Source organism: Muscardinus avellanarius (genome assembly GCF_963383645.1).
Source record: "Muscardinus avellanarius genome assembly, chromosome: 2".
In the NCBI taxonomy this organism is placed as follows: domain Eukaryota; kingdom Metazoa; phylum Chordata; class Mammalia; order Rodentia; family Gliridae; genus Muscardinus; species Muscardinus avellanarius.
The window spans coordinates 147,459,167-147,486,127 of record NC_137787.1 but is presented as its reverse complement, the minus strand read 5'-3'; the positions used below and the strand labels follow the sequence as shown (position 1 = coordinate 147,486,127).

The 26,961-nt window shown below is 38.0% G+C and overlaps 1 protein-coding gene across 2 annotated transcripts in view; it reads right to left on the bottom strand.

The window, feature by feature from the left end:
- The window catches only part of ENOX1 (ecto-NOX disulfide-thiol exchanger 1), a gene marked incomplete at both ends in the record, with an annotated part of 265,269 nt that overhangs the window by 19,625 nt on the left and 218,683 nt on the right, over nt 1-26,961 (bottom strand). For both annotated transcript variants that reach the window (XM_080719975.1, XM_080719976.1), the window contains 2 exons: nt 11,425-11,510; nt 20,325-20,427. In XM_080719975.1, coding sequence (XP_080576101.1) covers nt 11,425-11,510; nt 20,325-20,427 — 189 coding nt within the window. The remainder of the gene's footprint in view (nt 1-11,424; nt 11,511-20,324; nt 20,428-26,961) is intronic.

The following is a 26,961-nucleotide window of genomic DNA, read 5'->3' as shown; positions in this document are numbered from 1 at the left end:
TTTACAAGAGATCTTACAGGTAAAGATATCCATATACTCAAAGTGAAAGGATAGGAGAAGATATTGCATGCAAAAGGAGACTAGAAGCAAGCAGGAATAGCTGCTCTCATATCTGACAAAGCAGATTTCAAGCCAGAATTAATCAGAACAGGGTTACCTCATACTAGCAAGGGAATCATCCAACAAGAATGTATGATAGTTGCTGGGCGTAGTAACGCACTGTTGTAATACTAGCATTTGGTAGGCTGAGACAGGAGGATCAGGGTTTGTGGCCAGCCTCAGCTACTTAGGCTCTTTGCAACTCAGACCCTGTTTCAAAATAAAGAATAAAAAAAAATTGAGCTGGGGTTGCAGCTCGGAGGTAAAATGCCCCTGGGTTCCATCGTTAGTACCGCAAAAAGAAAAAAAAAAAGAATATATGATAGTAAATATTTATTCCCTAAACATCAGTTTACCTACTTACCTAAAATAAACATCACTCAACATTGACTCAAATCCCAATACAATGATCCTGGGATTTTAGTCGATGTTGAGTAGTGTTTTTTATTTTTTTGATACACTTCTATCACTAATAAGTAGGTCACTCAGGCAAAAAATCAATAGCGACTCCTCAGACCTAAAAAAATGCTATAAATAAAATGAACCTAACACATCTATAAAATATTTTATCCCAAAATAGCTATTCATTTTCTCAGCTGTTCATGGAAACTTCTCCAAAACAGACTATAATTTTGGCTAGCAAATACAAAAAAAAATCCACATAATTCCTTGTAACTTATCAGATCATAATGGAATAAAATTAACAGCAAGAAAAAGCATAAGGATTACATAAGTATATGTACAATTTTAAATGTACTTTTGATGAATGGATCATGAAGGAAATTAAGGAAAAAACTTAAAATTCCTAGAATCAAATGAGAATAGAGAGACAACATATAAGAATCTCTGGGATACTTCTAAGAGGAAAGTTTGTAACTGAGTGCCTACATTAAAAAAACCAATGGTCCCAAGCAAATGATCTAATGATGCATCTCAAGGTTCTATAGAAACAAGAACATGCCATTTCCCAAACAAATAAAAGGCAAATTATTTTGAGCTAAAGTTAAAAAATATAAAAATAAAGGATAAAAAGTCTTAACAATTCTGAAAAAGATAAACCTTCTACCAATTTAAGCAAAATAAAGGAAAACCCAAAATTAATATAATCTAGTTATAGATTTAAAAAAAAGGCTGTATCACTATAGACATCACTAAAGTCCAGGGAATCACTAGGAACTACTTTAAAAACTTATAACCAGAATACCAGAAAAACCTAGAAATATAGACAAATTTATAGAGAAATATTATCTACAAAAATTGAGCCTAGAGAATATAGAAAATCTAAATGGATCAGTAACAAACAACAAAATTGAAGCTGTTATAAAACTTTCAACAAAGAGAAGTCCACGAAACAGATAAATTCTTAAATTAATTCTAGCTGACCTTTAAAGAGGAACTAATTCCAGTACTCCTCAAATTATTCCAGGAAATACAAAGGATGACTACACTCTCAAATTCATTCTCTGAAACCTGTATCACTCTAATACCAAAACCATACAAGGCTACATCAAGAAAATTACAAATATTCTTGATGAGCATAGTTGCAAAAATCCTTAATAAAACATTAGAAATTTTTATTAAAAATCACACCAAGAAGTCTGTTCATTATGATCAATTTGGTTTTATTTCAGGGGTACAAGGATCATTCAACAACTGCAAATCAATAAATGCATTTCAGCACTTAAATAGAAGAGAGAAATCAGATGATCATCTCAGTAGATGCAAAACAGAACAAAAAACCCACAAAATAACACATTCTCCCCCCCCACACACACACGCCACCACCACCACCACCACCACCACTACCACCTTCTTTAAAAACAACCCACCTTTCAAATCTCAGTCATTTTAAAAACCTTGAAGAAATTAGGAATAAAAGGAATTTATAATATTAGAGGTTACATAACATCTTAATGTGGGGAAAACATTATTTCCTCTATGATCAGGAACAAGATAAGGATGTCCACTCTTACTACTTCTATTTATTAATTAAAAGGAATACAAATAAGTCAATTTATCTTTATTTGAAGATATGATTTTGTCATTATTAGATCCCCAAAAATTGTGAGAAGAGCTTTTAAAAAAATTCAAAATATGCAGCATGATACAAAATCAATAGCTCTCCTATGCAACAATAGTGAATCCACTGATAAAGAAGCCAGGAAAATAATTTCACTTACCATAGTAAAAAAAAAAAAAAAAAAGAAAGAAAGAAAGAAAGAAAGCCGGGCATGATGATGCACGCTTATAATCCCAACATTTGGGAGGGTGAGACGGGAGAATCATGGTTCATGGACAGCCTCAGCTACTTAGGCCCTTTGCAACTCAATGAGACCCTGTTTCAAAATAAAGAAAAAATAGGGCTGGGAGGTGTAGCTTGAAGGTAGACTGCCCCTGGTTTCCATCTCCAGTACCACAACAAAACAAAACAAAACAAAACAAAACAAAACAAAAGAGAAGAAAAATCAACTAGAGGAACCCACAGCACTGTAGCTGTTCCCTGGGAATAAATTATAGCAGCAAATGTACAGCTCCAAACTAAAGTGTCATATTCTTTTAAAGAGGTATTAGGGATTGCATTTAACATCCTGATTACATGGATCAGATGCTTTGTGGTTAAGTTATACCCCCAAGCCAGGACTCATTCTAAAGAGATAACTACTAGCCATAGAACTCCCATATAAAAGAGAAAATCCATTTTAATAGATGCACAAATATACGACATCTGAAAACATGAGGAAACAGGCTAACAAGATACGTTCAAACACTTATGACCACTAATCACTAAAATCACTGATAAAAATGTGAAGATTTAAGAGATAGAATTAAAAAATAATTGAATAGCCGGGCATGGTGGCGCACACTTGTAATCCCAGGATTCAGGAGGCTGAGACCAGAGGATCGCGGTTCGTGGACAGCCTCACCTACTTAGGCCCTCTGCAACTTAGACCCTGTTTCAAAATAAAGAATAAAAAATAGGGCAGGGGGTGTGGCTCGGAGGCCAAATACCCCTGGGTTACATCTCAAAACCCGCAAAAAAAAAAAAAAAAAATTGATCATTAATCAGTTCTTTTGTTAAATGAAGATCTAAGGAATGGATTCAGAGAAAGTAAACAGGATGTAAAAGAACATTTCAATAAAGAGATTGAGACTCTGAAAAGGAATCATACAGAAATCCTGAAAATGAAAGACTCATACAAAATAATTAGTAGAAAATATCACCAATAAACAAGATCACATGGAAAACAGATTTTCAGACATCAAAGGGCATCCAAGCTTTAACACTATTAATAGTTTGGATATAAAATGTCCCCTGAAGAGCTCATTTGTTAATGTTCAGAAGGGCTATGATTGAATTATGAGGGTTCTAATCTCATTGAGATTAGAATGATCAGTGAATCTGCAGTAATGGATTTATTGGATTGTAACCTAGGTAAGTGGGGTTTGGCCAGAGGAGCTGGGTCACTAAGGGTATAAATCTTAGGAAATGTGCATATGTCCATGAGACCCCTTCATCAGTTCTGATTTGAGAGCAAAGCCTTTGCACTTTTCTCTTTCTTCTTCCCATACCATGTCTTGAGATCTGCAGACTCCATCTCGCCTAACATGGACTGAACCCTTTAAATATCCAAAACTTTGAGCAAGTCTTCCTTTCTCAAAGTTGTGGTAGTCAGGTGTTTTTGATTACAGCAGTGAGAATGCTGACTGAAACATACACTCAGTAATAAAAGACAATAAGATATCATGGTTAGAACATTCAAGAAATCTGGGAAAACATTAGAAGAACAAACCTAAGGCACTGAGGAAGGCATTGAAATACAAATGCAGGGCATATATAACCTTTATAGTGAAATAATACCAAAGAATTTTCCCAAACCTGGAAACTGAGATGGATAACCACATATAGGATGCATTCTGAACTTCACATAGATATGATTAAAAAAAACCTCTCTATAACACATAATCAAAACACCTAAAAAGAGATCAAGAATAGAATCTTAAAAGTATCACAAGAAAAGCATAAAGTGACATTTAGAAATAAGCCAATATGGAGCTGGGTGTGGTGGTGCACGCTTGTAATCTCAGTACTTGGGAGACTGAGACAGGAAGATTGTAGGTTCTTAGCCAGCCTCAGCTATTTATGCCCTCCACAACTTAGTAAGACTCAGTTTCAAAATAAAGAATAAATGCTGGGCGTGGTGGCGCACGCTTGTAATCCCCGCGCTTGGGAGGCAGAAACAGGAGGATTGCGCAGGTTCGAAGCCAGCCCCGCGCGCTGGTTTAGGAGACCCTGTTTCCAAATAAAAAAATGTAAAAATAGGTCTGGGAGTGTAGCCCGGTGGTAGAAGGGCTTCCAGGAACCCCAGTACCACCAAAAAATAAATAAATAAATAAATAAATAAATAAAATAAAGAATAAAAAAATTGGGCTGGAGGTGTAGCTCAGAGGTACAATGTCTCTGGGTTCCATCCTCAGTACCAACAAAGAAAAAAAAAAAACGCAGCCAATATGGGAGGTTGAGATAGGAGGATCATAAGATTTAGGCCAGTTTGAGCAATTTAGACCCTGTTTAAAAGTTAAAATAGGGTTGCAGGGTATAGCTCAGGTAGAATGTTCTTGGGCTCAATAACTAGTAACCAACCTCCCCACACACACAAAAGAATTACTCTTGACTTCTCAACTCAAACTCTAAAAGCCAGAAATACATCATTCAAAACCATCAGAGAAAATAATTTACCAGCAACATTGCTATATCTAGTAAAGATATCTTTCAGAATTGGAGAAAGCCGGGCGTGGTGGCACACGCTTGTAATCCCGGCACTTGGGAGGTGGAGGCAGGAGTATCGCACAGGTTCAAAGCCAGCTGCACTGGCTTAAGAGACCCTGTTTCCAAACAGAAATATAAAAATAGGTCTGGGAGTATAGCCTGGAGGTAGAAGGGTTTCCAGGAACCCCAGTACCACCAAAAAAAAAAAAAAAAAAAAAAGAATTGAAGGAGAAATAAAAATCTTACAAGATAAGCATAAACCAAAAAAAAAATCATGACTACTAAGCACTATAGAAAACATCTAATGAAATAATACACAGAATAAATAAAAAATAAACTTAATCTAGAATACAAACAATATTATGTTGAGATTAGCCAGTCACAGGAAGCACATAGTTGTATGGTTTCTCTCATATGTGAAAGAAATTGGGTATGACGAGCCCTCAAAGAAAGGAGTAGAATCCAGTGGAGGGGGTTTAGGTGAGGGAGGAGTGGGGATAGAGATGTAAGGAAGGTAACAGTTTAAAAATGCTATGTACATATGTGAAATTATTGATACCAATCTCAGTGACATACATTGGGAGATGGGTGGGATCCGGAGGGGAATTCACCAAGGTATATTCCTATCATTCTATACCTTAGTGTGATGTATAATTATAATGCATTGATAAAAGTATATAAAATACAAACAATAATAATAAATACTGGCAAGAATTTGAGGAAATAAAACTCTTATACACTATTGGTGGGATTGTAAATTAGTACAATTACTATGGAAATCAGTATAGAGGTTCCTCAAAATACTAGGATTAAAACCATCATATGACCCAGCCATACCACTCCTCTCTATTTCTATAAGAGAATTAAAGTTACAGAAAAAAATTATCAGTACCAAAAAAATCAGTATAGTATTCTATACTGATACATGCATACTTATGGTTATAGGAGCATTATTTACAATAGTCAAATTATGAAGCCAAACTAGGTGTCTATCAACTAATGAATGGATAAAGTAAATATGGTATATATACAAAATGGGACTTACTCAACCATATAGAATAACAAAATTGTATCATTTGTAGAAAAAAATGTATGGAATTAGAAAATATTATGCTAAATGAGTTCAGTCTCAGAAAGTCAAGGGTCATATGTTTTCTTATATGTGGAAACTAAAATAATATTAGGGAGCAAAAGGGACTTTTAATCAAATGAGGAGAGAAACCAGTAGAATAGTGGAAGGGGGCTGGATGAGGGGAAAAACAAGAAAGGGAACAGTCTATACAAGAAGGTCTCACTACCAATCTCACATGTATGGGGAGGTGGGTTGTACCAAGGAAAATGCACAAAGTCATGCATGCATGTATGTCTGTATCACTTTGAATCTCATTATAAAATATAATTACAATGCTATATTAAATGTATAAACAATGAAAAACTTCAGAGCCAGAGAAGAATTGAATCCCATTATAAAAGTAACTAAATAAAGGTGAACTAAAACTGAAATAAATAGTAGGTATAAGCTGAAATGATAAGAAATAAGTTTTCTATAACAATACTGAATGTAAATGGTCTTAACTCCCCAATTAAAAGATAGAGAGTGGCAGAATAGACTAAAAACAAGATCCTATTCTACACTGTTCACAAGAGATTTATCTTACAGGCAAATCCATACACTAAAAGTGAAAGGATGGATAAAGATATTTCATGCAAATAGACAGAAACCAAGTAAGTGTATTGATTTTCATATCTGGAAAAGCAAATTTCAAACCAAAATTATTTAAAGAGGCAAAGAGGGTCACTTCATACTGGTAAAGGAAACTGATTAACAAAAAGATATAATAGTAAATATTTATATCCCAAATGTTGGTGCACTTATTTACATAAAACAAACACTACTCCATATTTAGACTCAAATACCAATACAACAATACAGAGAGACTTTGAGACTTTAACACACTTCTCTCACCAATATATAGGTCATCTAGACAAAAAAAAAAAAAAAACAAAACCCCAAATGGGCCAAATTATCCTCTGTATGTGTATGTATGTATGAATCTCAGTATTGTGTCTAATAACAATGGACCAATAAACTTGTTCTTAAAAGCTATACACCACAATCAATTTGGTTTCATTCTAGGAATGCAAGGACGGTTCAACATATGCAAAAAACCATTTGTAGAAAAACTGAATTAATTCCCAGCCTCTCTCACCCTGGATAAGAGTCAACTCAAGATGGATCAAAGACCTAGAAATTAGACCACAGACTTTGAAGTTACTAGAGGAGGGTACAGAAAAAAAAATATTAACATGAAGACACTGGTAGATGTACTATCAGTAAGACTCCCAAATCTCAGGAAATTAAAACAAGAATTAATAAAGGGGATGATATTAAATTTAAAAGTTTCTATTGAACAAAGGAAACAACCAAAAGTCTAAAGTGAGAGCCTACAGAATGGGAAAAGATCTTTGTCAGCTATTTATCTGATAGAGGACTAATATCTGGACAGAAAACTTAAAAAATTTAACATAAAAAGTGAAAAACTCAATCAAGAAATGGGCAGTTGAACTAAATAGACATGTCATAAAAAAAGAAATACAAATGGCCAATAAATACATAAAAAATGTTCATCATTAGCACTCAAGAAGGTGCAAATCAAAACTGCACTGAGATTCCATCTAACTTAAATTATAATGGCAATCATAAAGAATACCAACATCAATTAATAATGGTGGGGATGTAGGAAAATAGAAACTCTTTTTCAATGTTAATGGGATTGCAAAGTGGGATTGCTACGGAGATCAGTGTGGAGATTCCTCAGAACACTGGGAATAAATCCTCCATATGATTCAGCTCTACCATTCCTGAGTATCTTTCCAAAGGTGCTGAAATCAGAATATTATAGTGATATATGCATATTCATGTTTCTAGCATCACAATTTACAGTAGCCAAATTTTTAAAACAACCTAGGTATCCAACAACAGATGATTATAAATTATGGGATATATAGATATTGGAATTCTACTCATCAATAGTGAAGGACAAAATTATGTCAGGAAAATGGTTAGAGAACATTATGCTAAGCGAGAGTAGCCAGATAGAAAGTGAAGGGCCATATGTTTCTCTCATATGCAGAACCTAGGGAGTAATGGGGGTACAGAGGGACTTTTATAATGGAGGAGAAAACCCAGTAGAGTTATGGAGAGGGGTGTAGGGAAATTGGTGGTGGGGGGAGAGGGAATTAATGAAGGAAACAGTTCCACTGACATTATATACATACATGAAATTCCCAATGTCAGTCTTAGTATCATGTATAGGCAAGGTAAGAGGTTGGGAAGTATCCAGGAGGAAGCTCACCAAGTGCTGTGTGCATGTATGTCCTCATCACTTAGAACTACATTATGATATGAAACTACAATATATACTATAATATAATCAACATTACATCATTACATCAGTATAATAAAAGATATAAGCATCTCAATAAATCTAGTAAAATCATTTGATAAAATCCAAAATACATTCATGATAGAAGCCTTGAACAAACTAGGTATAGAAGGGATATTCCTCAGTATAATCGTGACTATATATGACAAATATACAGCCAACATCATACTGAAAAGGGAAAAGCTGAAAACATCTTCACTTAGATCAGGAACAAGACAGTCTGTCCATCCTCAGGGCTCTTATTCAATATAGTACTATGAAGTTTTGCTGTGGCAATTAGGTAAGCAAAGAAAGAAAAAGCAGACAAATAGGAAGTCAATTTTTCCCTATTTGCAGATGATATAATTCTGCACATAGATAAACCTAATAATTTCAGTAAGAAAAAAATTAAAACTGAGAAATGAATTAAGTAGCACCATGCAAAATTATAGAGAAGTCAATAGTTTTGCTTTATCCAAATAATGAATTTGCTGAGAAAGAAATCATGAAGGAATCCCATTCACAGCTGCTTCAAACAAAGCAAAAAATACCTAAGAGTAAACCTAACAAAGGTGGTGAAAGATCTCTACAATGAAAACTACAGAACACTGATAAAAGCAATTGATGAAAACATAAAACAATGGAAAGAGCTCCCGTGTTTATGGATTGGGAGAACTGATATTGTTGAAATGTCTATTCTACTCAAAGCAATCTACAGATTCTGTGAAATTCTCATTAAAATACCAATGTCATTCCTCACAGAAATAGAAAAAAAAAATCTGAAAGTTTATAGTGAGACACGAAAATTCCTAAATAGCCAAAGCAAACTTGAGAGAAAGGAACAAAGCTGGAGGCATCATCATACCTAATTTCAAAATATACTGTAGAATCACGGTAACAAAAACAGCATGATATTGGTATCAAAACAGACACACCAATGGAACAGGATAGAAATTCTAGAAATAAGTCCATACATCTACAGCCTCCTGATTCTCAACAAAGGTGCCAAAAGCATACATTTGAGAAAGAACAGCCTCTTCAACAAATGGTGCTGGGAAAACTGGGCATCCATATGCAGAAGAATGAAACCTGAACCTTACCTCTAACCTAGTACAAAAATCCACTCAAAATGGATCAAAGACCTAAATTTAAGGCCTGAAACTGAAATTTCAAGAAGAAAGCATAGGAGAAATATTTCAAGCTATTGAAACAAGCAGTGATTTTCTGTATACAGCCCCCAAAGCATAAACTGACAAATGGAATTATATCAAACTATAAAACTTATGCACAGCAAAAGGAACCAACAAGGAGTGAAGAGATCACCTACAGAATGGGAGGAAACATTTGCAACCTATTCACGTATGACGGATGGCTAATATCCAGAGCACATAAAGAACTAAAATCAAAACAAAAAAGACAATTAACTTTATTAAAAGTGGGCAAGTGACCTGAACAGGTACTTCTCAAAAGAAATTCAAATGGCCAGCAAATGTATGAAAAAGCGCTCAACATCATTAGTCATCAGGGAATGAAAATCAAAACTACAATGAAATGCCACCTCACCTCAGTTAGAATGGTTTCTATCCCAAAACCAGAAATTAACAAGTGCTAGTGAGGATGTGGAGAAAAGGAACTCTCATACACTGCTCGTGGCAGCTTCCCGCAGCCGTGGTGGTGCATGCTTGCAATCTCAGTACTTAGGAGGCTGAGACAGGAGAGTCGAGGTTCAAGGCCAGCCTCAGCAATTTATCAAGGCCCTTGACAACCTTGTAAGACCCTATTTCAGAAGAAGAAAGAAGTAATATATATATATAAATATGTGTATAAATATAAATATGTGTATAAATATGTGTGTGTGTGTGTGTGTGTGTGTGTGTGTGTGTGTGTGGCTGAGGGTATTTCTCAGAGATAGAATGCCCCTAGGTTCAATCCCCAGCCAGTCACACACACACACACACACACACACACACACACACACACACTCACAAAGTTAGTACAGCCAGTATAGAGAATAGTATGGAGGTACTTAGAAAATCCAAAAACAGAACTGCCATATGATCCAAGTATTCTACTCTTGGACATATAAAAGAAGTCAGCACACAGAAGAGATACCTGTGCGTACTGGGTTTCTTATCCCAATAGGCACGGTACAGAATCAGCCTAAGTACCCATCAAAGATAAAGGGATAAAGAATATACAGTAGATATAAACAATGGAGTATTATTGAAGCCATTTGAATCAATGCTAATGATTGAAAATTTAGGATGGCTTCAATATGACTAGCCCAGTTCATACGACCACAGGCTCTGGGTCCGGATACATAACTTGGATGCACTTGGCTCTGTCAGGTGGGAGAGCTTCTGCCTCTCTACACTGTTTTCCAGCAGGAAGTTCCCAGCCTTCTCAGTGACTTCTCTGGCAGCTCTGATCTGCTAGGGTGCACATCCCCTTCCTCTGCTCCCCAGGCAGCCCTGATTAAGCACGCCACTTTATTTCTACAGTGGCCCCTCTCATTGTTCACTGGAATTCAATACACGCGTGAAGCTCTTGTTGCTTCTCTTTTGATAATATGAACATTGCAGCAGGCAGGCTAGAAATCTAGCTAATTTGCAGATGAGAAAAGCAGAGCACCAGAGAAATGGGGCTGATATCTGTTTCTGGGTGTGACCCTCCGAGGGCACAGCTGATAATAACTTTGCAGTCTTCTTGTTTTCAACTAGGGAATAATGCTGAAAAACAGCCAATAATAGCATTCTTTTGTAATGTCAGACTTATATGTTATTTGCAGTGATTTTTTCCCCTATTGTGTGAAGTCGCTAACATGAGATCCGTGAGGATTTGGCCCGAGGACAATGCCCTTTTGGGCACCCTCACCTGATTGCTCCCTTGTTTGGGGAAATTTCAGGTCAACCTGTAATTTTAAATCTCTTGTTAACTTTTCAAAGTCATTTGGCACTTGCTGACAGCCATTGTCATTTTATCTAACTGCTTTTCTTTCTACAAAGACAAAAGAGCAAGTAAGAAGAAGACAACCATCTGCCACCTAATGCAGCTCCCACGGAATCTACCTGCAGCCAGCCACCAACATGCTAAGTTTTAGCAATGAAAGTTCAATTAAGAAGAGTAATTTACCTTGGAGTCCAGCTGCTGCATGTATGACCAAAGGTACTCTATGTTGGCTCCGAAAGGATGGACATGAAGAAACGTTGATATGATACCTGGATTAGAAAAGACAAACATTGGAAATTATTGAGAGACAAGTGGCTGTCTCAGTTACATATGTGAACTAACTTCATTGACTTTAGTCAGGCTGCATTACATTCTTGTCATTTCTTTCTTTCCATTATTTTTGTGTTGTAGATTTAAAGCAGAGGCATTCTACCTCTAAACTATATCCCCAGCTCTATTTTATTTTTTAGTTTGAAACAGGTTCTGGCTAAGTTGCTGAGAGCCTTAGTAGGTTTCCGAATCTGTCTTTGAACCTGCAATCCTCCTGTCTCAGCCTCCCAAGTACTAGGATTACAGACATGAACCACCACACCCAGCCTACAGTTTTGCTATTTCTAATGGCACTCAAACAGCATTCAATAACATCATGCTCTGGAGACAGTAGTAGTGATGGGATACACAAAGTACTTCACTTCCTGGAATGACAGTAGTTAGCAAAGCTAGACTTTAATATTTAGATGAATCAAGGTATTTCTAAACAAAGACTCCTGGAAGCAGTTCAACTACCAATTTTATACTTGATTTACCAATATAAAATTGTGGTTATTGGAGGGATGAAATTATCCTTTTCTTTCTCTCAGTAGACTTTGTAGTGTGAAAATGGCTCATCCAGCCTTATCAGAAATCACACAGTCTCAATATTTTCCTGATGATTACCATCACTGGTTATGCAAAGTACGTAATCCACATCCCCCTAACTGCCATTGGAAGAACACATGCTCTTCCTGCCACATTTGCTGTTTCCCCTGGTTGTTGAAGGGAGCCAGCTCGCTCTCCCTGTCTCTGCTGTAATTTACAAGATCGGTTTAAAAGGTCTGGGAATGGATGCTTTGGCTGGAGTTTGATTATAAATTAGAAGGCTTTTCTATTGTGACCATCAACTGTCAACATGGTACTGACAAATGAACAGCTGGATACTGGTGTCGGGGCAGAAGTAAAAAGTATGACCTTCCCATCTTCCCTGCTCCTGTACTCAGAGTCAAAGCAGGGAAGGAGTCAATGCCATAGACTATATGCTACTTTTTGTTAGAAGTTGTATTTAGACTGACATTTATAAGTGCCCTTTAAAATGGGGTTTGAGGTGCATACATCCCCTGTTTACTGTGAACCTTGACGCTTGGGAGCCAAAGGGAAGGCCCTCCCTTGCAAGAGATGCAGTCAGGGCAAGCACATCCTTCATGGGTAAGGTCATCCTGTATTTGCAGGTGACCTTGAATCCATCTGGGATAGTGTCTCATGGCCCCCTGTTCTCCTGTGTGCTACTTGGGCTGCATAACTGGTTTTAAAGAAAAGTTCTCAGCTCATCCTTAGGCAGAGGATAGAGAACGTAACAGTCTAGACAAGCACTGTCTGGGATGTTTCCTCTGAAGGCTGCTTTTATAGGTTTACAGTGGAACAAAGAAGGTAGAAACAATTAGATTTCTCCGTAAATTTGAAATCTCAGTTTTTGAAGACTGGCCTCAGGTATGAAAACTACCATTTTATTCTTAGGGGTTCTTTTCTGTTTTTTTTTTTTTTATCTATCTTGCTAAAATGTCCTTTTATAAAACAATAGTGATTGTGGAAGGTTATGACATTGGTTTTAATATCTTTAAGTGGTAGCATGAGAAAATGTACTTTCTATGTCCCCTCCACTTTATTTTCTTTTTAGATTAGATTCATTTGGGGAAAGCTTTCTATATAAGTAACTAAAGTAAGCCTGTTTGTAACTGCTTTAAAGGAACTTTGCTATGGGAAAAGGGTACCTGTTACTCAAAAGCTAATAAAAAATGTCACAAACTATCCCCGCCCCGCCCAAACACAGACTGTCTTATGGTCCTCTGGGAGTGACCTCAAGGCTTGATATAGGCACACTAGGATCTGAGGGTAGAGAATTTAGCTGACTCTGAAGTAGTGGATATACAAAAGAAGAAACCCAACCACCGTCCTGGCTGTGTTCATGGAGAGGTGGAAGGTCTCCATATTTCAAAGTGGGTTTACTCATTCGTGAAAAATACAATGTAAGTAGCTAGTTTATGAAAAAAAAAAAGGCAGAAGAAATTGTTAGCACTGCTGGGTCTTTTTGTATGTATCAGAGTCTTAAAATCTACTTTAGAAAAATATATAAACTAGCTTCATATAACCAGTGGGAAATCCCAGTAGGAATACCCATTTACATAGGCTACATGATAGCATTCCATCAAAACCATCTAGTTTATTCCCATGTTTGAAGTAAGACCAAGGGAGCCACATACGAATTAGCCAAATAGCAGATTTTTGTTGTTTCACTCACTTCCTTTACTTAAAGTGTTTACTTTAAGCACTCAGCGGCCATGAGGTGCCAAGGTGCTATGGTGACCGCACTGGGTAAGACCTTCAAAGCGTCTGCTCTCCTGCAACTTTTATTCTAGATGAATGACACAGCTGATAATCACAAAGAGTAAAAGCAGAAGAAAATATTTTCAGATAGTGGTAAGCAAAATGAAGTAAAACACATCAGGAAAGAATAGGGAGTGACCTTGGGCTTGGTGAAATGCTACTGGGAAGTCAAGTGAAGGCTTCTCTGAGAAAGCAAAAATTCTCATATGAAAGATGGGTGGGAACCAGTCACAGAAAGTCTGGGGGACATCAGGTGTGTGCTGCAGATAGTGCAAAGGCCCTGGGGTAGAAATGAGCAGGCAGGAACACACTGGTCTGGAGAAGGTACAGCACCAAGTGGAGGTCAATGAGGCAGATCACATAGAGCCCGTAGGCTGGGGTTAGGGGTGTGGGCTATATTCTCAGTGTAGCAGGAAACCAAAAGAGGGGCTCAAGACTGAACCCCAAAGACCAAGATTTAGAAGGAAGTTAAGCTGAAGAAAATCCAACAGCGAAATGTGGGAAGAAGTGGTCAACAAGAAAGAGTGGTATCATGGTGGCCAGAAAAAAGCGTTTCCAGAAGGTTCACATCTCAAGTCTACCATACAAAGTGCTGCTGGTGGTTAGAGTTTTAGAGATGGCAGCTTGAAGGTCAGAGAGGGTCACATGGACAAGAGCAGTTTCAGTGTGAGGATGTCAGCCCACGGGAGTGCACTGGACAGGGCGGGGTGGGCAGGAGCAGGGACAGTGCATATGGACGGGGCATTGGGGAGGTCATGCTTTGGTGGGGATAATTGGAAAATTGGCTGCTGGTTGGCAGAAGTTAAGGCATCAAAATATGTTTTTCTTCTCTCTTATTTTGAAGGTACAAGAAAAAAGAGCTCGTGTGTGAATGCTGGTGCACTGTCTCAAGGGCAAAGCAGGTTTCATAATGGTCCTGGAGGATTACAGGGAACTGAGGTGGAAAAGAACATCTCATCAGACCTGTGAACTGTACACTGAGAGATCTCGGGTGCACAGTGGGTAAGTGGGCTGCCCAGCTCTGCCAGGGGTCGCGTATTCAGTCCATGACTAGGCAGAATGCCCTTGCTCCCTGCCCCACGCAGGACTGTGGTCTGCCATCGCGTCAGTCCACTCCACTCCTGTCAGTTGCTCCTATGAATTCTGATTTTTAAAAATTACATTAGTTCCCTGATGAGAACAAAACACTGATTTGAACATTCAGCTTGGTCAGCACATGGTTCTCTTTGGGTGGAATGAGAAATGGAATTCTGCCAGAATACACTCCCCTTCCTCAGGCTGCTCGAGTGTGTATTCCCATCTTTTTGTGTCAGTTTTAAAGTTCTAGCTGAGCTGAGCTTTTCCTCCATGCACACTGGTTGATGAGCTCCAGGGACCTCTTCATGCAGATGAACAGCTGCGTGTCTGGATGTCATTGCATTTTCCTGGGGACCAGCAGAGGCCTGACCGTAGACCAGCCTGAAGGAGTCTTGCTTTGCGATGAAGGCTGGATGGACGTGAACCTGGAGTGCCACCAGGGAGGGAGCCCTGTGAACTCTTGCTCCCCTGGAGAGCTGCAGGGGACGGTGGTCTGTGGGCAGCTGACGGGTGATGAGATGCTTGTGGGAGGTGAAGAAGTGAGCTCAAGAGTGGTGAGAGAATACTTGTGGTTTAGGTTGATGCTTCTCAGTGCCTTGAGCTTCTAAAACACTTTCACTTCTCCAAAAGCAACTTGTTCTGCCCACTTAGTCAGTATAAAATCTTGTAGTCTTGTATATTGGTTAGTTTGGGTTTGTTATTTAATAATCTCTGTGTGTGTGTGTGTGTGTGTGTGTGTGTGTGTGTGTGTTTTACTAGGAATTAGACCCAGGGACATTCTACCTGTGTCACCCCCAGCCCTATTTATTTTTTATTTTGAAACAGGGTCTCAATAAGTTGTTGGCCTTGCTAAGTTGCTGAGGTTGGCCTCGAACCTGTGATCCTCTCTTTTTAGTCTCCCAAGTACTGAAATTATAGGCATGTGTCACCACACCAGTCACATCTGTCTTATTTTTCATCTAAACTCCTCAGAGTATTTCTATGTTTCTCAGTGACTTGTTCTTTGCATCTTAAATGCTCTTGATAATTTCCTTATCCATCCAACAGAATCCTACACATCTTTTAGGACTAGCTGAACTATCCTTTCTTCCAACAAAGTGTCTGGAACATATATAGCCCCTTTCTGTGTCTCTGTAAACACAAATTTCACTGTAATTAACTGCTCTCTTTCTCAGCTTCTTGAGGAAGAACTCCTCCTCCCACTGCCAGCTCACAGGTATGAGTGCTGGTGGCTGGCTGGCCAGCATCTCTCAAAACATGGTTCCAGCAGTGCGGTTTCAGTATCATCATGGATTCTGGTTTTACAAAGAACAGAACCCATGCATGGGGCTAAAAGATTCTGTCTTTCCAACAGGCTGCTTAGGTGATTCTTTTCTACAATGACGGCTGATAGTTCTTATAGTAGGCTCTTGACAAATGTTTGCTGATTTATTGATCTGGACATTTGTGCCTTGGAAATAAGACTTAGGTCAATGACTCATTCTTTATGGTCAGTAGCTTTCAGAGAGAACTGACTCTCCAGATTACTTTTCTCAGGCACAGCCTTAATATAGCCTCACTGAAAACACCAAAATAACCTCACTGAACTGGCTGTAAATGTTATCTCTCCATATCCATCTGCTTCCTAATACTCAGGCATCAGGACTTGCTAATTCTGATACAGACTGTACATATGAATGTAGTGGTGTCAGGCATGGCAGCTGTGGTGTGTGGAGGACCTGAAGAAGCATCCTGCTGCCCCATGGTATGTAAGTGCTCATCTGCAGGGGAGTCTGGGTGATGTCTACAAAACTTTGGTCATTAAAAATGTGAGAATGGTTCTCAGAGGACTGAGTTAAAGAAAAGCTACTTTGTGCACAGTTCAAATTATTAGGAAGGTCGTGATTATTTCTGGGTAGGATTTGCCATGGTCACTAGTATTGACAAGGTGCCAGTCAGAGCTGCCAGGACTAGGAATCCATTGGGCTAGTGTTCAAGGCAAGAGAAGATAGAGTGATGCAGACCCACAGTTATACCATAAACTATGATATATAACTTATCCATAAACTATTTTGACCCATTCTTCTTCATAACAATATCCAGTGATTTCCAGCCAAATACAGCTCCAAAGCCTCAGTCCTAAGTCAAAAGTACTGACACATTCTGTTTCAAAGTTCAGGGCATGTCAAATCTGACCTGCAGACCAGGTCTGAAATGAACTTGGAGTTCTGGCAAGGATGCTGAGTAGTGTCAAGTTGACTTAACGTAAGGCTATGAAACATAAAATGCTACCCTGCAATGCCCCATAAAAATCTCCTTCGTTAGCTGGGTGCAGTGGCACATGCCTATAATCCCAGTACTTGGGAGGCTGAGATAGGGGGATTGTAGATTAGAGGACAGCCTCAGCAAGTAGTGAGACCCTCATCAACCAACAAGACCCTGTTTCAAAATAAAAATAAAAATAAAATAGGGTTGGGGGTGTAGCTTGGAGGTAGAATGACCCTAGGTTCAACCCCTAGTACACACACACACACACACACACACACACACACACACACACGCACACACACACCCTATTTCTTTGAGATACAATTATATGTCAGCATGTCTTATTACAAAATAAACAATACAGAAATCACAATGATTCAGTACTTCTTACAGCCCTATTTGTTAGTTGAGTTGAGACATAGTACCTGATCCCCATAAACTGTCAAGAAGAAAGTTTGGTAGAATGGTTGAAGTCTTGAAAGACTCAGGATCCACATCTACAAAGCTCCATATACTGTTATCAACACAATCCTCTTGATATTCTCTAATAAATACCAACGCGTATCTCTTCAAATAAAGACTCCGGTTTCATAAAGTGGTCAATGCTGCCTCAGGGTGGGTGGCTTTGGCTAACAGGTCACATGTGTTGTTAAGCTACCATTATGTAGTGTAAACTAAAATACCAAGAATGGTAGAGGGGAAATAGAAACTTGAGAGGGGGGTGCTGCTAAGTGTATTTAAGTCAAAAGCTTAAGTCTCCATCCTCCCTTCTACCTAAAATCTTCATATATTGATACAAGATGAGTGGCAAGCCTTGGTTCTCTTCTTCTCAGCCTCAAACTTCAAATAATAACATAGTGGGCTACTTCAAAAGAACAGTAGTGAGTGAGAGAAAACATTGGGGAAATTTAGAGTTTGTTATATATACTTTCTATTGAAGATCCTGACTTACTGATATATTTGTGTATAATACATTTGAATCAGCTAAATTCTATATATTCCCAATAGTAAAATATATTAGTAGAGGTGGCATATTATAAATATAACCTCCTTGCCTGTTCCTATTAATATATAATATGTAAAGCATATTGTTTTTATTTTTTTATTATTTATTTATTTATTTATTTATTTATCTATTTTTGGTGGTACTGGGGTTCCTGGAAGCCCCTTTACCTCCGGGCTACACTCCCAGACCTATTTTATATTTTTGTTTGGAAACAGGGTCTCTTAAGCCAGCATGGCTGACTTTGAACCTGCACGATCCTCCTGAATCTGCCTCCCAAGCATGGGGATTACAAGCATGCACCACCACGCCCGGCCTAAAGCATATTGTTTTTAAATTTTGAGGTAGCTGCTTAAGAAAGAGTGTGTATGTATGGATCTTCAATAGAAAGCATGCCCGTATGTATATGCGTGGGTTTGTGTGTGTGTGTAACTATATATCCACATATATCTATAATTACATATACACACACACACACTATTTATCCTCATATCTATTTAGGAAGTTTTGTAAATGAACTGTGTTCTCCAATCTCTACTTACTTCCTGTCATCAAATACCTGTTCTCACTTTTTAGACTTTTAAGTGGTCAGAGTTAAACACAAGGAAAGTTCTCTGCAGATTATTTTGTGCTTTGTTCATACACTAAGAGTATTATGGGGTAAATCACATCTTCATCATATTGAGTGAAAGAAAAACTGTTGTCAGAGTTGGATTTTTCTCCAATAGGAGAAAAATTATATGTAGTTACCAACTGCAAATGGGTTCATTTGGGGTTCCTGGAATTGATAGCACATCAGCGTGTCTTCTGAGACTTGCACATGGCATGTTATTACAGCTGTATATCATCAGAGAGAGAAAAAATAATTGGTTTTCCTTGGAGTATCTCTAAGTTGATGTCATATTCAATAACCCTGTAGTTGAAAAATCTATATATGATGGATGAAGTTTGGGCTATCTTTTGAGTTTAATTCATCTTGTGCCAGGTTCTGCAAGCCCTGGTTACCTGTCATTTTAAGGTTAGAGTGCATGCATTATTTAGAAAATGCAACCAGGTGCTGCTTTTGTCAGATAATGAACTACAGGAGGACAATTTGTCTCCTGTGTACAACAGCCTTATTCTTTTCTGTTCACCATGCTACGGAGCAGCCAATGAACTTGGAACCCCACAGTGTTGTAGGGCCAAGGCACAGTTTGAGTCAAGGCTATCTCACAGGGTGGGGATGGTCTTGTCTTTCCTTTCCTCTCCTCTCCTCTCCTCTCCTCTCCTCTCCTCTCCTCTCCTCTCCTCTCCTCTCCTTTCCTAAACCTTTGGGTTTGAGAGTGTCAGTGACATTCAGGCTGCTGTGGTGGGGTACCAGACACATTATCACAAATCCCCACAGAAACTCTTCCCTGTAAGATAAGTACTGCTTTTGGACTCACTGATGATGGCTCTCAAGAGAAAAAACACCTAGAGCTTTTTCTCTGATTCAAAACAAGACGAAAACCAAACTATATGTATTTTTGAAAGGCAACTAAGTGTTTTTGGTGAACAATAACAATTTCCTTTTTCTTCCTTCATCTTTAGTGGCCAGTTTCATTTGTTCATCTTGGATAAATGGATCAACATACCCAGAGAATTTCAAATTAGACTTTAAGTTAGCCAAGAGCCAGTTGTATATATAGATGAGTCTATTTTATCAGCATTATCAGTATGGCCTTGGAGCCACCCTTAGGCCTCTGCTAAGGAATTTAGAGGTTAATCTCTGGGATCAAAGCTACTCAAGAGCATGGGAATATGGTTTAGTTTGGAACTTTGGGGCTAGAACCAACTTGACCTCCAGCTGGAAGTATAAAGTCCAAATTTTAAAAATCAGATATGTAATGTGAGATGCAAATTAATCTGTTTCCTTGATTTTAGTTTTTGTGTCTGACAACTAACAAATACATATGGTTACAGATGAGCAAAACTGCCATTATCTTGTAAGCCATAATTTGAAATGTATGTAATATAATCTTGACAGAATTAATCTCTCAATGCTAAGTTGTTGAAAAGTTGAAGCTGAATCACTAAAATCATATTTAATCACACAAGACTTATTTTAGAGAATAGAGGAAGAGAAACAGAATTTTCTTACCTATTAGTAGAGCTTCTTTCTCTGATTTTAAGCCTTGGCTTCTTTTCTCAGTATTGTTCTCTCGGTCTTGGTTGACTAATGCAACTGTCAACACATTGATTTCCTATAAAGTTAAAAAAACAAAGGTTTTTATGTAGATTCTGTGAATTTCAATAAAAAACACCAGATTTTTTAAACTCTGCAAAAGAGGTCACCATTTCCATTTATAACTATCAAATCTTTTAAAAACTTGATCTATTTGTTCAATAGTAGAAAAGTAATTCTAAAACCTAGATTCCTAATTTGTTCTCCCAGCAAATCAAGTAACTCTGTACAAGTAGTAAATGTGGCACAAATTATCTTAGATTTTTGTCTATGTTTTGATTAAACTGTTTGCTAAAGCCCTATGTGTAGCTATTTAACATGTTTTATTTCAAATATAAATTTTTTTCTAGGAAAGCTTGTAGCAGACAGACTGATTTATTTGTAATATTATGCTAATAACTTGAATGAATATGTGGGGAAACAGGATGTATTGGGAAGCTGAGATAGAATTGTTGGTAGAAATGTTTAAATTGAGTAGGTATGGATCCTGATATACAATTGGACAAGACAGATAAAGGCTGGGGTATTTTTTCTTTGGAAACTAAAGATGAAATATTATTCAAGCTAATAACACATGAAACATTGATGTTAGACTATTTTTAGTTTTTTTAATAGTCTTAAAGACAGAAAGATATAACTTGTATCCTTTCAGTTTTGATATTAGGACTTGAAGCAGAGTGATTAATAGAAATTTAATGATTTGCATATATGGGCCCGTGAATCATGAAGGAAGCTGAGTCTTCTAGAAGGAATTTTTTCACTGAAAGATAGCTCTTAAGAGAAATCCAAGATGGCTGAATCAGAGGTGCCCTGTGCACAGCTCTGCCACAGAGAAGTATCATGGCAATAAAGAAAACACTGTATTTGGGGGAGACTGATTGATAGAGGACTCTAGAAATCATCCAGAAAGCCAGTTTGGTTGCTGTAATCCCAGTACTTGGAAGGCTGAGACACGAGGATCACAGGTTTGCAAACAGCCTCAGATACTTAGTGAGGCCCGATTTGTTTCAAAATAAAAGAATAAAAAATAGGGCTAGGGATGTAGCTTGGAGATAGAATGCCCCTGGGTCCCATACTCATTACCACAAGAAACAAAACAAAACATCAAGGAAGTAGTAGAAACCCTAAAAAATCATGAAGGGGCAGAACAGCAACCTAAAGAAAAGAACAAAGAAAACCCAGCTCCAGCCCCAGCTCTACGGCCGGAGAGGAACGTGAGATGAAGCATGGTGACTCCAAAATGCTAGAAAAATGTAAGTGGGAAAGTAACAGTCATCATATAGCAGACCAGCAGGCCTAACTGCAGAAGTTCATAGCTTAAGTCCAGTTTGGGAAATTGGCTGGTCTGTGAACAACTGACCTGCTCAAAAAAAAACCCCAAAAAACCCAAAAAAACAAAACACCTCACTTTGGGCCTCTCCCATTCCCAAGAACCCAAGCTCCTACAATAGCCACTGCTAGACATCATCTTGCCTTAGGGGCCTGAGCTGATGGGCGCTTTGGGCCTATGTGAGCCTCACAGGGAGAAGACAACCCCCTCAGCATCTTGCACTTTCAGGACAAGTGGCTTCCAGAACAGTGTGCACAAGTCCCACCAGCACTTAACCCCTAGGAACGAGGTAAGTTCTCCTCATCAGCCCGTAATGTTGAGACTATAGCTGCTGGTGCTGAAAGGCCTCATATTACCCATGCTTGTCTACGGGAATCTGGAAAAGGTCCCAGCTGCTTCCTAAGGCTCTACCATCATGGCTACCAGTGCCTCCAAACCCAGCACCATTTGTCCTCACCTTTTGGGAACTAGAAAAGGCCTTTTTCCCAGCCCATGCCTTTGGGGATATAGCCACTGGTGCAAAAAGCCATGATATTACCCATACCTCTCCAGTAGTTCCTGAGGAAGGCACTGCATATCCTGCAGTGCTGTCCTTTCAGGAATTAGGCAAAGTTACCTCTCCTGCCATCAGCCTTGAACTGCAGTTGCTAATGCAAACAGCCCCAACATCAACCATGATGGTCTCTAGGAACAAAGGGAAGTTCCCATCCTGCCCGGTAGCTCCAGGACCATTGCTATCAATGCCACAAGCCTCGATTCACCAGTCATTACCCCACACAATTTAGGGACATTCCCATCCCCATTCTATATTCTAGAACCAGAGGCTTCCAAGTTTCAGTGTCACCTTTGATTGATTTAGGGAAGGCTTCCTCCATATCTCCTTCTTCTATACCTCCAGAAGCATGGCTAATAACTCTATAAACCCAAATCCACTTGCAAGCACTGCAGGAGATCTAGGGAAGGTCTCTACAGACCATGGTTTTGGGAACATACTTGCTGGTGTCCTGTATTTGTTTCCTGAGGTCTGGAGAAGGCTTCTTCCAGGTCTTGCATCTCCAGGAAAGCAGCTATTAGCACAGCAAGCCACCTACAATCACCCCACAGGACCCAAGGGATAGTACTTTTTGCATCTTACAACCTTAAGTCTAAGACTATCAGTGGTATTAACCACATGTGTTCATTCTGCAGGAAATGGGGAAGCTCCCATCCTATCTTTAGCTCCAGAATTGTGGCCTCTGGTGCCATAGCCCAGACATCTCTCATATCCATCCTGAAGGAACCAGGGAAGGTCTTCTTCATATCCTATGCCCTGACTCAAACACACCGAAGGTGCCACCTGTGTTTGCCATAGCACACATGAGGACAGTTATTTACACATTCCTGATTACCAGGACTTGAGCAGCTGTCATCACAAGACCCAGTACCATCAGTGCTCAACTCTATAGCCTGAGAGAATGTACCTTTGGGAGACTACATCCATTACAGAGTTGTACAACTACTTTCACGAACTACTGTAGTCTAGACTATGAGGCACTAACAGATACCACTGACATCAATCACAGTCAAAGAAATTACACAGAAGTTAGTTTTTTGTTTTGTGGTACTGGGGATTGAACCCAGGGGCATTCTACCTCTGAGCTATACCCCCAGCTCTATTTTTATTTTAAAGAGGGTCTCACTAAGTAGCTAAGGCTGGCCGCAAACCTGCAATTCTCCTGTCTCAGCCTCCCAAGTACTGGGATTATAATGAGCTACCATGCTGAGCTAAAACTTAGATTTTTTAAAAATCAGGGCATGGTGACATATGCTTGTAATCCCAGTACTTAGGAGGCTGAGACAGGAGGATCACATAGGTTTGAAGTTAGCCTCAGGTACTTAGTAAGGTTCTCAGCAACTTAGGGAGAACCTGTTTCCAAATAAAACATAAAATAGGTCTAGGAGTATAGCACAGAGTTAGAAATACCCTGGGTTCCACCCCAAGTACCACAAAAAAATTAGATTTAAAAAAAAATTCACCTATAACCAATGCCAAATTATCTCCTCATATATCCCATCTAAATGAAAAAATATTTTCCAACAAAAACTACTTCACTACTCCAACTAGGAGATGCCACTGCTTTATCAGATGTACAGATATTAACTCAGGGACACAAGAAATATGACACCACCAAAGAGATACAATAGTTCTCTAGAAATAGACCCAATTTGAAAAAAACATCTATGAAATGCCTAAAAAAGAATTCAAAATAATGATCCTAAGGAAATTCATTGAGATACAAAAGAATATAGGTAGATAACAAAAATAAATAAAAAAATTAAAATATGAATGAGAAATTCACTAAAGATATATAAATCATAAAAAGTACCAGTTAGAAATCAGAAGCTAAAAATGTTCAAGCAATGAAATTAAAAATACAACTGAGAGCTTCCACAACAGACAGAAAAGCAAAAGAAAACATTTCTGAACTTGAGGATAGGTCTTCTGAATTAACTCTATCAGAAAAACAACAAAGAAAGAATGAAGAAAGCCCATGAGACTTATGGGACACCCTGAAATAAACATATATTCACATTATGGGAATTCCAGAAGGAGAAGAAAAGGAGAAAGGCATTGAAAATCTATTTCATGAAATAATACCCCAAAACTTCATAGCTATTCAAAGTTCTATGGGCATCCAGATACAAGAAGTTTGAAGAAAACCCAACTAGATTCAACCAAAGAAGATCTTCATCAATGTGTATTATAGTCAAAATGCTAAAAGTACAAGACAAAAAGAGAGTCTTAAAAACAGCAAGGGAAGGCCAGGCATGGTGGTGCATGCTGGTAATCCCAGCATTCAGGAGGCAGAGACCAGAGGATCACAGTTCGGGGACAGCTTCAGCTGCTTAGTGAGGCCTTTTGCAATTCTGAGAGACCCTGTTTCAAAATAAAGAATAAAAAAATAGGGCAGGGGGTGTAGCTAGAAGGTAGAATGTCCCTGGGTTCCATCTCCAGTATCACAAATAAATAAATAAATAAATAAATAAATAAATAAAGTAAGAGAAAAGCATCATGTCACACGAGTAACCATTAGACTTACAGTAGATTTATCAGCAGAAACCTTATAGGCCAGAAGAGAACTAACATATTCAAAATTTCTGATAAAGGAGAAAAGAAAACCCTATAAACCCAAAATACTATAATCAGCAAAACTATCCTTCAGAAATGGAGAAATAAAGGGTACTGGCAAAATTGGATATACATATGCAGGAAAATGAAACTAGATCCCTTTCCCTCACTGTATGCAAAATGAATCAAAGAATTAAATATAAAACCTGAAACTATGAAAAGACTGCAAGGAAACAGGGGAAACACTGCCACACTGGTGGAGGCAATGATTTTTTTTTTATAGGATCCCACAGGTCCAGGCAACAAAAGCAAAAAGAAAAACAACAACAAAAAAATGGGATTATATCAAACTAAGAAGCTTCTGCATAGCAAAGAAATAATCAATAGAGTTAAGAGACAATCTATAGAATGGGAGTAAATATTTGAAAACTATTCATCTAACAAGAGAGTAATATTCAGAATATTTAAGGAACTCAAAAATTGAACACTAGAAAAACCACTCAAAATAATCCAATTAAAAGATAGTCTAAATATAATTGACTCTCTTCAAAGGAAAACATCAATTGACCAACAAGTATATGAAAATATATTCAATCTAATTAATCATCAAAAATATAAAGCAAATACAATGAGATACTGTCCTACCCCAGTTAGAATGGCTATCATCAAAAAGATATTTTGTTATTAAAAAGACAAATAAATTTTGGTGAGGATATGGAAAAAAGCTAACTCTTATACACTGTTTGAGGGACTGTAAATTAGTGTAGCTATTATGGAAACAGTATGAAGATTCCATAAAACAACTAGAAATAGAAATACCATATAATCATGTAATTTCACACCTGGGCATATCTCCAAAGGAGACAAAATGATTATATCAAAGAAACACTTGCAGCCCCATGTTTACCACAGCACTGTTCACAATAGCTACAGTACAGAATCAATCTAGATGCCTATCTGTGGATGAATGGATAGGGAAGATGTGGGAGATATATATACACAATGGAATATTATTCAACCATTAAAAGAATGGACTCCTGTCATTTACAGTAACATGCATAAAATTGGAGGTAATTATGTTAAGCAAAGCAAGCCAGACACAGAAAGACAAATATCTTGTGTTTTCTCTCAAAATATATTTAAAAAATCAAGCTCATATAATGTAATGGAATAGTGGTCATTAGAACCTGGGAAGTAGAAAGGGAGGAAGGAAGGATAAAATTTAGAGTAGGGGCATCAAAACGGTTAGAGGAGGAATTATTTCTGGTTTTCTATAGCACAGTAGATTAACTATCAGTTAAACCAATCTACGATATATTTCAAAATGACTAGGAAGCAATGTGCGCATACATGTTTGTATCATTTGCATCTCATTGTGATGTGTAATTATATTGCACCAATAAAAGTATAAAAATGACCAGGGGAGTACAAAATTCACAACACACACATAAAATATATATGAATATTTGAATAAATGGAATAGTTTATTATCCAAATGATTAATATACATTGTATACAGGTATTAGATTGCCATAATACACAAATATTATATCTCATAAAAAGATGGCTCTTAAAGAGGAACTAGACTATTTAGCTAGTGTTAAGGACTCTTTCTATTAAATAATGAAGAATATGCTGGAATGAAAGATAAGTTAAATAGAGCAAATGTATGTTCTATAAAAATGGTTTGACAGATGTTAGAACTGGAACTGGGTGTAGGATAGATATTTAACTAGTTAATACAAATTAACAAAACCGCCTCTGTACATGAATTAGACATTCTCAGGAGCATGCTGAGCAGGCACAAAATACAAACTACATCTGAAAGCATTCAGATACAAAATGAACTCAGCACATGCCAATCAAAGCAGATCCGGGAGCTTAATTTAACATATGAGCAACTACTCTGTAAGTCGAGGGTAATTAGAAATTGCTAGGAAGGAAGGCTCTACTGACAGCTTGTGGTTGGTAATATTTGGTGAGCAGTTTGGAGGCTCCTTTTAAGTCATACTTACCAGCTGAAGACTGAGTGATCAAGATGAGCAAGAGGTGAAAGTAAAGAACAGCAGGAACCACAGTGATGTGATGATAGACCAGAGGGAAGATGTGGGTGG